Below are 12193 nucleotides of genomic sequence, written 5' to 3'. Positions count from 1 at the left end.
CGATGTAATGTTCCATATTATTTGCATTGTTAGTATATAAAAATCCATTTATATTTTGCCTTGTATTATTTAATAATGATAAATTATCACAAATAATGTTGTCAATGGTTATGTGACTATGACTAACATCGGTGTTTCACACGACGATGAAGAAGGAGAGTTCAAAATACTATTATAGGAATGATCATGGATTATTTAATTATGTACATCTTGTATAACAGGGTTCTGCATTGGTAAATTACAAATTGTTGTAGAATCGATGATATTTGATGAACTATTATTATCAGAAGACTCATCTGAATTATTAAGAATAGTTGTATTATCACTAGCAGTTGATTAATCGCATAACAACGGATTGAAAGAATTCAATATATTATCATAATGGTGATGATGTGTTATTCAACTATTTATTATATTATCATGATTGTCGTATAATATCAACTTATCATTATTGTGTGTAGTATGATTTTGTTCTGATATATTATAAATTTCAGAATTACTACAATTGAACACATTATTATTGTTAGAAGAATCATCTAAAATATTGAGAATCGTTACATTATTATTATCACTTGCAATTGAAGTCACTTTTTTTGAAGATAAAGAGCATTAATCTTTTTATTAGGCATTATTATATAAAGAAAAATGTGAAAATTGCAAATAGAAAGTTGTAACAATTGAGTTAAGAACTAATATAAAGAAAAGTTATCCGTGATGCAATATTAGAATAATTTTAATCTAAATGAATTTTGGAATCCTAATGTTATTTATTCGTACAATTCATGTTCAGTACAACAAATTAGTTATAATCATGAAATTTCTATTTTTGTTTAAATTAAAGTTAATATCGGAGTTTTGTGAATCAAATTCGAATTTTCTGTAAATTGGTTAAAATTTATCTTTCATCTGTTTTTAATTGGTTGGAAATTTTCCTTCATCTGTTTTGTTTAAATCTATTTTTTTATTTCTTCTAATGCATTCAAATCTGTTTATTATCCGTTTTAATCTATTTTGTTCACTCGTTTAAATTCTGTTTAATCGTTTTGATCTGTTTTTTCAATTTTTTAAATTGTAGTTAATTGTTAAATTCTGTTGTTACTTTTTAAGTTCTGTTTATTCAGTTCAATCTGCTCTTCACTTTTCTAAATTTCTTTGATTTGTTCAATTTCGTTTTTTTTAATCTGTTGGTTATTTGTTAAAAAAATTTTTTTAACTTTTATTATAAATCTGCTTATTATCTATGAATTTTTTCTTTTACAATCTGTTTATATCTTTTTTCGATTTTGTTATTATTTGTTTAATACATTTATAATTCGGATTAAATGATAATTATATGTCGACACGCGCTAATTCCACTCCTTCTCCATACGTACAATGTATGGAAAAATAACTGATTCATCAACACGTGTTGATACATAGTTATTATAATTATTGTTAAAAAAAAAAAAATTTTTTTAATAACACTTACTCGTCGATCAGTGATTTTCGGACCCCCATTCATTGCTAATTTCTCCCGAAAAAAAACTTGTACTCTTCTTCCATCGCCGATATTAACAAAGATTTCAAAAAAGATCTTTTGTTGTGCTCCAACTGGCCTCATCTCCTCTATCCCGTCTACGTACCCAACTAATTCGGTGTAACAAAAACTAAATTAGCACAAAATAAATAAATAAATAAATAAATGAACTTACATTGTTTTATCGTTCTCCTCCATCGCGTCTATCTCGTCACTACTCGTATACTCCATTTTTGTAATTATTAATTTTTCACACCACAAATACACACACTACACACAAGATGTTCGTCTTCAACGGCCCAATCGGAAAAGAACGAAGTGCAACTCAGCGGAAAAAAAATACTTATGATCATAGATAGAAATTCTATAAGAATAGAATTATGCGTATGATCGTCACATTTCTATCGGTCGTATAGTCAACTGGGAAGATAAAAGATATAAATAGTATCAACACACAATCACTACACGTAATTCTGCTGTTATATTGGAAGAATTGATAAAATATATTCAGCAAATAGACCAGTTACTCCACCGCCAGTAAATTATACACATTACAACGTAAACTATAATAATAATGTAAACTATATAATATTGATAATGTACATAATAATAATAATGTAACCTATAGTAATATAGTGTAAACTATAATGGTTGTTAATCTACTGTCGGTAAAGTAACTGGTTCATTTGCCGGAAATCGTCTGTCCAGAAAAATGACTTCGTATCCCAGTGAGAACTCTAGGCTTCTAGTGCAGCGGTCGACTTTTCTGACGCTAAGTTCCATGGGGTCCTTTAAGACCAAAATCACCGCATGCGCCGCTCGAGAGATCCTCCAGCGTCTGTTACTCCTCAAGCGGATGGCCGCCCTTCTTACTAATGCCAACACCATAAATTCCGGTGGAGGGATGGTCAGTGAGCAGCCCACCGCTAGCGTTGAAATCGTTCTCGAAGCTTCCGTTATACTCAGCAACACCGCTCTATAGACTCTGTTTATTTGCGTCCTGCAAACGTCCTTCCTGACGAAGGTTCGCTATACTATAAAGACGTAACTTAGTAAGGAAATGACAACAGCTGTGCTGCTGAACATTCTCCTGCAAGTTCAGAAGGTAGACGTGGCCTTCTTAACCTGCTTGTCTCTGGGCACCCTTCAGTAGAGCTACCTATCTAAGATTTTTCAAAGTAGCGCACTGTTTCCGAACATCTTAGCTGTTCGACAAAGATGTAAATAAGACAAGTATAGTTCTGCTAGGATTGACCCTGAAACCCCGAGCCCAGCTTCATCTGTCGACGACGTTGCGGGCCGTCTGCATCCTTAGGGACAGACTTTCTAAATCGTCGCCTGTGACCGTGATGGCCACCTCTTAAGCGTACCCTTGAACGCTGGAGCCAGCCTTCTTAGGTTCGTAGGAAGTTCGTCCACCACCAGGGTTTCCAGCAGGGGAGATAGGACACCTGCCTGCAAGCAGGTCTTGGCGAAACAGCTCGAATTTCCGTACCTCCTAAATTGGCGATGGTCTTCTACTGGTTCTGAACTACCTTACCCATATTTTCGAAAGGTGTGTTATCAAACGCCTATGTCCACGAAGGATCCAATTGCCAACCTGCCATGAAGGGCAGTCTCTACAGACTTGCCACTTTGGTAAGCGTGTTGCACTAAGCACAAGAGCCTGATGCACCGTGCGCTTTCCTCGAGGTCACAGCCCATGAGCTGCTCCAGTGTCTTTAGGACAAAGAAGGTTAAGCTTATGGGCCTGTAGGCCTTTGCCTAATCGTAGCGGTCCTTTCCCATTTTGGGCATGAATACCACTCTGACCGTCCGCCAAGCCCTAGGTAAGGAGCCTTTGGTACAGCAAGATCAGTAAATATGTACCAGTTTGCGCAATAGTCGCTCCCTGCCCATTTGCAACGAAACCGAATAGACTCCGTTTGTGTCTGGAACTTCATAGCGATCAGAGGTATTGACTGCCTATTGTATTCGATCGTAGGTCACCAGTCGCCTGGCGGTTCCCTAGTCGGCCTTCACGAGCCCACTTCGTCTATCTGCCTTGCTTGTGGTTTCTTGCACTAGGGTCGATCCCGGAAAGTGCGTTTTAATAAAGAGCTCTAGTACGTCCGGATGATCGTCGACCATCTCTCCTACACGAGATTTTAAGCCCCGGAGCGCAACGTTCCTGCCGGGAGGAAGCAGCTGGCAGATCCCAGCTACTTCAGGTAGGGCCTCCAGTCTCCCGCAAAAACTTCTCCAAGCTTGCCTCCTTGCTGACTTGATCATAGACCTAAATTCCTTGTGAGAGGTTTTTTCTTCAGTCCACCCCTGATCTGTCTTAAGCCTTTTGGCCCTATTGGAGAGTTTTCTAATTTTCCTCCGAGCTGGTTTAAGTTCCCTGTTTTACCATGAGACTTTTCTTCCCTCCTGAATCACCTTAGCTGGGCATGAGCATCTGTAGGCCCCTGCAATGGCGTCCTGCATCGCCTTATCGAGGCTAGCTGGAGACCTTACACGTTCCTCCGGTTCCCTCATAAGTCTTTTCAGTTCCTGCCTAAACAGGCCCCAGTCAGTACCGTTTGGGTCCCTTTGGACTTGCAGTTCCACATTATCCACCTCCCTCACCAGAGTGAGGTCAATGCGGTGGTGGTCCAATAGAGTTCCCTCTTCGTCCACATCCTACTTCTTGGAGATATCAAAAATTATCGCCGCATAACGGCAGTTATGCCAATGACCTCCTGTCTGATCGAGGTGACAAATAAAGCTTTGTGCCCTCTGTTCGGGACCTTTAGACCGTGCTGAGTGAGGTATTTCAGTAAGCTAGCCTCTCTCTCGTTAATGTCACTGCTGCCTCGAGCGCGTTATTAGCATTGGCATCAAATCCCAGTGCGAGCTCACAGTTCGTTCTCCGGTGGTACTTCACGAATCTGACCTCCTTAGTGTGTAGTGGTTCAACAGAGTCATACGGGAGGTATCCGAGCTGATGACGACTCCAACCGGCTCCCTGCTCAGCTTTATTTTTACCTGCACAAGCGCTAGATCTCTTGTGCAGTATTGGATGAGCTCCACAGGGTTTAGTTCTCGCCTTACGAAAACGCATGCCCTAGAGTCCCTATCACTTTTACAGCTTATGAAGGATCCGCCTTTGGCGTCTTCCTTTGAAACTTCTCCTTCCCTACAATAGGGTTCGTGAAAAGATTCTTCGACAGTTCTTATATGATGAAACTTGAATGACTGACTCTCACTTGCCATTCATGTGTGGGGCAGGAAGTCAATGGCTGAAAATCTCGTGATGACCCCGTTCTCACGGGTGAATTGAATGAATGGTTTTTCTCAGCTTGACATCAGCTCCAAAGAAGTTTCTGCCGCAATTAGAACGGATGGTGGTGCAATCTCCTCGTTGTGATGAGAATTTTTTGTAAGCCGCAAAAAATGTCTCTGTCGAGCAATCTCCGACAGCTTCTAGGTGGATTGCTGATGTTAACATGCAGACGAAAACATATAGAAAGGCCTTCCTAGTTTTAGAGCCTCGACCTTGTGACGTCTTGCTGATGAATGGACTTGCATTGTCAACGCCTCTAGTGGTGAATAGCCTTGAAAGGATGAGTTTTGAGAGAAGCAGTTGTCCCATAAGTTGCTGGGCTGTTACTACTTACCTGGCACGTTACTACGTAGTCTGGCATTTATCTAAATGATTCTCGCCTTTTTAGTGTCAGCAGAGTTAATTGATGTCATTAAGCTAGTAACAAGTGATTGTCTAAGTTTTCAAGTGATTTGATAATGGCGGTTATTCTGAGAAATTTGACTAACGTTGAATATTATGTTAATAGATCCGATTGATGTTGAGGTTGAAGAAGTCCAATGAATGTGACTCCTAAATGAGCTTAAATGTAACGAGCTTCGTCTGCTAGAAGTGAATTGATGGCCTAATGTTCTTGGCTCTCTGCCAACCAGGTAGGTCCCTTCAAGCATAGTGAGTAATCTTTTAGCTGAATCGCCGTTACGCCTCGTGATGCACAGTTTGCTAGGTTTTCTCCGCCAGCAGCATGCCTCCAGTGCGCATCTAGAACGAGTTCTTGAGTGTGGGTAACTCTGTTTCTGACAAAGTCTTCTTAGCGGGCTAAATTTCAATTGATCCATGAAAGAGTGATTGTAGAGTCCGTCCACAGATAAATTAAATGCATTCCTACTTTCTAAAGTGTAGCTTGAACATACTTTATGAGTGTTGCTAGGATTAAAGCAGCTGTTCACTCCTGCTCTGGAGCAGTAAATTTTTTGATTGGTGCTACTTTTGTTCTGGCTCATAGAAGATCAATATCAGGCTCGGTAGACGGTGAATTGATTTGCATGTAGATCGCTGCAGCTACTGCTAGCGGATAAGCATCCGAGAAGCCATGAATCTATATTGTTGATCGTCTTGACGTGTGGATCCAACGTAGTATAGAGATTTCATAAGTGTGAATTCTTCGTTGATGATCAGCCAACGATTGAGAAGTTAAATGGGTACTGGTTCATCCCAGCGGAGATTGTGTAGCCAGAGATCTTAAAGAAGCATCTTGGCTCTGATTGTCAATGATAAAACCAGGTCTAGAAGATAATAAATTATAGCTACTCCTAACACTATAAGGCGTTTTGAATACCTAGATTGATTTTGTTTCAAATATGAAAAAGTCTGTTCATGGATTCCATTGTGATCCACATATTTTCCTTGTGCAGTCTTTAAAGCCGACATTGTTGTGATTAGCTAGAGATGAAGAAGTTCCTTGTACGATTAATAATAAATTTTATTGCCACTTAGCAAGGTGAAAGCTGCCCGCCTAGCATAGATCGATCAATTCCTGAGCTATAAGCACTCCATTCATAAATGCAATTCATCAGGTGGTTTTGTTTCACCAAATATGTCATAAACATATTTGCCTCTTGTTATTGCATGGCTAGCTCTTGAATAATTGTTACCTTACTTTACAAGTGGTTGAAGAAGAACTTAGACAGCTAGATATAGAGCTAACCTAGTGCTGTAGGTCGCAATTGTGAGTCCATACGGTGTTATTTGTTTGTGATTGTTCAACCATAATATTTGTTAAAGGTTCCATTCTTCAGGATGAACCATTACATGACAATACATTTTATAAATGTCAGTGGTAAATACGTGGTGGGGTTGTCTTACCCACAGGAGCACATCAAATGTGTCAAGTTAAATTATTGGGACTAAATAAGTTATGTCATCCAATGGGATTCCAGTAGATGTTGGACTGAAGCCATTGAAGACGACCCTGAGCTTGGTGGTTGTGCTACTCGGTCTCAACACTCCATAATGAGGAAGAAAATATGGTTTCTATCTCAAATTATGTTGATTGACTGCTGGAGCAGGTTTCATGTTGTTCGTATTCAGTCATAATTTGTCGATATAACTTATTGTAGTCATTGTAAGTAGTAAACTTATAGAGCTGACGAGAGAGACTATTGATTTTTTACGGAGAGGACGACACATCTCTCCTTTTTACTCCCACTCACTACATTCTTCTGCACATGCGCAGTTCATAAACGAATGTAAGTGCGCGACAGAACAGCAGTTTCTTCGGTTTCACTCGCACTTACTATATTTTCTACACCTGCGCAGTGCCCTAAAAAACATAAGTGCTCGTCAAATCGCATATTCCTCCAGTGAGAATAATTTTACAGGAGCCGTCCTCCATGAATGCCAATTTACAAAGCTACGGAGTGAGAGGATTAGGCCAAGCCCTAGTCACCGCAAAAACTTATAAACCAGAAAAACCCAAATCGGCTATTCTCGTAGTTAATCCTCTTGTTAAGATGTTCTATATCGATGAACTTAGTACTGCCCGCTGTACTTGTGCTCTCATTAAAGGCCTTGGTATTTTATTTTACGCTATTTCACATAACTTTTAGTTCTATGATTCACACCGAACACCTATGAAAGGTTTTGACGACTCTTGAAGGCAAGCAAGTTCTCACCTGTATGGATGTGAACATCCGATATCCTCTATATTCACCAGACTTCGATACCAGAGGGGAAGAGGTTGCGAATTTCTTTACCGAATTTGGTCTGGAAATTCTCAACCAAATCGAAGGAAGTCCTACATACAGCTCCTTAAGGAAAGAATCGTACATGGACGTGACTGTAGCAACTCAGCAACTGTCACAGTCCCTAAGATAATGGTCAGTCGAAAGAGAGTGGGTTCAGGAGTAAAATCACATGGTCATCGGAATCCAGCTTGGGTAAAGTGTAGTGCAGGGTGGAACTGACACAAAGCCATGCTCCCCTCTTTGGGCATAACTCTGGGAAATTATAACTCTACTCTCGTCGCGATGGCATTTCCCGGGACGCATATACATGCACCCAGAACAGGCACAGAAATACACGTAACAAGCGCGAGGCCATATAACATACCACTATGAGTCCGACCTCAATTGGCCAGTTGTACCTAGGCCTACATGTCATATTTTGACTTTGGAGCCCCAGGCACCGGGCTTGGAATTTGGCCTCCCGTAGTACTGACTTTATCCGCTTTTGTCGGCGGTCGCTAACGCGTCTCACGCTCGGCGTGTTCGATGTGCCCACATTCAGACTACCATATAGAGCAGTACGAAAATGGGGCACGAGGAACTATAATCGTTCCCCATTGTTACGCGACATATTTTAAAGGACAGAACCATCTATGCAACCCCGGGGGCCCTTGTGGAACTGGCACAAAGGCAATCCGACGGTTCAATGTCAAAGCAGCCAATTGGGAAGCCTTCGGTTAGTTGATACCCGAGCTAGAAAGCACACTTTCCGCTGGACCATTACTAGACTCTTCGATGAACATTGATGGATTCGGTGACACTCCTGCAAATAGGTTAACAGAACTCTCCGAAAAATCCATGCCACGTCGAGAAGCACAAAGAAAAGCGAATTCCTGATGGAATAACCACTCTTCACGTTTGGAGAGCAATGTCTATAAACTACGCCATAGATACCCGCGCATGGAATAATTTGGTGTCAATACCCACCGAATCACAGCAGCGAGACTTCGATACCGCTAGCAGGTAAGAAGTTACTCCCAGGCGATAAAGAAAGTAAAACCAAAGAGCTAGAAAAACTCTGTCACAACCCACGGAAGCAAGAAAAAATAAGGTGTGGTATACAAAATTGCGGCCAACAAAATGCGAGCCGAAAAAGTCATGAATGCACTTCACACTAAAGCGAATATAAAACGTTTTTTTGTTCTTTTTGATCTGACTAATCATAAAATTCAATGAAATTGTTTTTTTGTGATATTAAAGACACTTTTGTGCAAAAATTTACAAATTCAGAGGAAACATTAGAGGATTTAGACGTAAGTGATTTTCTAGATCATTTCAGTAAAGAATATCTTGAATTTAGAGTGTTTCGTTCAGAGAAAATGATGATTAAGAGTAATTAGAATGATATTTGTGATTTAATAAATTCATAAAATCAGAGATTGTTAAATCGTTTTTGTTTGAACATGATGACACATTTCGAAGACATCGAGCTGGTGTGAGTATTGCATGCATGTTCGAACGCGTTCGCTGGCAGCACGCTCGAAATAGATGGCAGGGGAACAGAGAAATAGTCGTGTTGACTGTAAAAGTGATGAAGGAGGAGTCGCTAGAGGATACGACTCTCCAGAACTAGTAAAAGAGGAGGAAAAGGTTTTGGAGGAATTTGATAAGAAGAAAATAAATGCTATGTTTTTTAATAATTTACCAGAAATAAACATCAGTTATTATGTTTTCTCGTTCTGATTCTCTGCTCAATGAATAAAATAAGAAGAGGCTGTTAAAATTATTTGAAGTCAGAAGTTAGATTGATTTAGAGATAGAGATCGAAGGCTCCATTAAATAGAGCTATTGAAAATCCAGGTTATTAGAACAATTTTCTTTTTGATTTTACAGCTAAAAACAAAGAAAAGAAGGAGTTAGAAATAACAGAAGACGTGACAATTACAACACCTAATCGAAGACAGAGGCAGCAAATGAGTCAAATTGAAAAGCTAGTAAAAATTAGTAAAGAGGCAGCTAACTCAAAAAAATTGCAGTCTAAAACCTAGCGATAACCGCTAAATCCTTGGAGCAGGTGATGTTGATGGCCAGGGATATGATCAATACTCTGGCTCAAACATCTAAAGATCATCTAGAGGCACAGAGGATTCGTTATGAATCACTGTAGGTTGGTCAAGAACATATTAAAAAATTTGATTTATTAGAGAACACTAGAGCTACGAGAAAGATTGTAGATTCAGAGTTAGAGAACGGTAACATCGAATGTAAGACAACAAAACCCACTAAAAACCAAGAGGTAGACGTTAAGAATGTGAAACAATCACAGAGTCATTTTGATTCAGAAGCGCAAAATGTCGTCGCAACAAAGAGCGTTGAACAAGAGTTTTTAGGGACTAAATTGAATATTGAGAGAGACTACAAACTAAAACAAAGCATGAACTTTAATGTTTGGTTAGATTACTTGAAATCTGTATGAGAAAGTAATGATTCACTAGAGGTTATTGAGCCAAATGTAAAGGGTGTATTCCGAAATCTACACCAGAGTGCTGGCCAGTGGTAATGACGACATGGATCGACGCCATGCTGGTAATCTATTCCGAAATACTCTGGCCAGCGCAGTGACGTCATGAACTGACACCATATTGAAAGTAGTGCTCGAGTTTGTGTTTACGTTTATGCTCCAAAAGTTATAACTCTTAACATACAATTTCAAGTGTACGTTATTCTTAAAAAATGGAAGTAATAGCTAATACGACAATATGTCGTGTCGTTGTTGAGACACAATTCGACTCGTCTAGTGATTCTGATGATGATGATGAGATACTGCTTGCTCTTGATCATAAGGGAAGTGAAGAAATTCCAAAAATTCACAGTTATATGGCAAATTCTGTTCTTCGAATATTAGATAAGACATTCAAGAGTCATTTCAGGTAATTTATTGTTAAATTTAAAACATAAATTATTCATAAATTTGTTTGGACTTGTAAATTAATGATTGATATATTTATATCAGAGTTGAAGAAAGCACTGCAGATTACTTGATGTATTTATTGGCATTAGATTTATCTTTAGTACCTGGTAGTGTTGGTCGATGTCCAATTTCTGCTTACACCCAAATTCTCATGGGTCTTTGGATGATGGCCACACCTGATAGTTATAAGTAAATAAAAGAAATGCATTAATTTATTAAATATACAGTATATATAAAAATATTAATTATTCGCATTTGTAGATCTGTTTGCGAACGTTTTAACATCGGTACAGCAACTGGCTGGAGAACTGTCTGGAGATTTGTGAAGGCGTTATATAAGTATTTTCTAACATTTATTAAATGGCCTACTGCTCAAGAAGCTTTAGCAACTTCCTACTACATCGAAAGAAGGTACGGTTTTCCAGGAGTTCTAGGGGCTGTTGATGAAACCCATATCGTTATTTCAGCACCTCATGTTAATGGTCATAATTACATCAATCGGAAAGGTAGGCATTCTATCCAGACACAAGTAATTGTAGCCACATTTTCTTAATTAATAATTGTTGGGTCTTGAACTTTCTTTATATTTTCTGCAAGATGTATCATGATTACTCTACATACTATAGCGTTTTCACTTAATTTTTTTTTTTATGTATAAAATACTTTCTTCACATCTCATATTTTTTTGTAGGTAGTTTGTGACCATACATTAAAATTTATGTACGTCTATGCTGGTAAAGTGGGATCTGTCCACGACTCAAGAGTTTTTCGACTGTCTGGGTTACAGGATTTCTGTACTCCTGCTAATTTCCCTCAAGACACACATCTACTAAGTGATCAAGCATACACACTACAACCATGTGTAATGGTGTCGTACAGAAACAATCGATTTTTGAATAATGCTAAGCTTCATTACAACACAGTTCATTCATCATCACGAATGATTGTGGAACGATCCATAGGATTGTTAAAAGAAAGGTTTCGTAGTCTTTTAGATAAATGACCATTCAGAAGTACCGATTGAATTCCATATTATATTGTTGCTTGTTGTATTTCGCATAACATTTGTATTTTACAAAATGATTCAATTGACATTCCGATAATCATTGATGGAAACGTTGGAAATTCACCTCAAGTAGTAAACAATATCCTGCGTTTAAGGAGTAATATTAAGAAAAGTCAAATAAGAGATAATCTTTAGGTTTCCAATAATTATTTTTTAGTACTGAACAATTTGAAGTTTATTTTACTTTTTTACTCATATATTGTATATATTTAAATATATGTGTAATACCATTTTGTCAAACATCTTGTTTAAGAAAAATAAGCTGTATTAAAGTTCGTAAGTGGTTCACATAAATGAAACACTAATAAACCAGCAATTTTTATTAATTTCTGTTTATTTCATTCACCATGAGTAACTAAAATACTTGATAAGTGAAAATAAATTCTTAATAAGACATTTATTGAATATGTAACTTTATTCATATAAAAACCCAAATATTTTTTTTTTTTAAGATATAAATATTTTCAACTTCCTTACTCTTATTTTGTATTACAAAGCTTAAACATAAAAACATAACCTTAATTCGAACTCAAGAACTTATTATTGAATAATACTTGTCTTTTTCATTATCAAATTAGTCTAATCTTTATAATAAAACTCGTAAAATTAGACAATCATCTTATAAATA

At 38.0% G+C, this 12193-nt stretch overlaps 1 protein-coding gene across 1 annotated transcript; it reads left to right on the top strand.

Annotated features, from left to right (window-relative positions):
* Positions 1–10261: 10261 nt before the first annotated feature.
* LOC118071571 (protein ALP1-like) lies at positions 10262–11502 on the top strand. The gene is made up of 4 exons (XM_035090756.1): positions 10262–10458; positions 10542–10688; positions 10761–11028; positions 11191–11502. Exons 1-4 carry the CDS (start codon positions 10262–10264, stop codon positions 11500–11502), a joined length of 924 nt encoding a protein of 307 aa, XP_034946647.1.
* Positions 11503–12193: the final 691 nt, after the last annotated feature.

This window comes from Chelonus insularis, unplaced genomic scaffold, assembly GCF_013357705.1.
Source record: "Chelonus insularis isolate UGA/USDA-ARS -01 unplaced genomic scaffold, ASM1335770v1 contig_87_pilon, whole genome shotgun sequence".
Classification (NCBI taxonomy): domain Eukaryota; kingdom Metazoa; phylum Arthropoda; class Insecta; order Hymenoptera; family Braconidae; genus Chelonus; species Chelonus insularis.
Note: the sequence above shows the minus strand (reverse complement) of the source record. Positions and strands in the feature narration are given on the sequence as shown.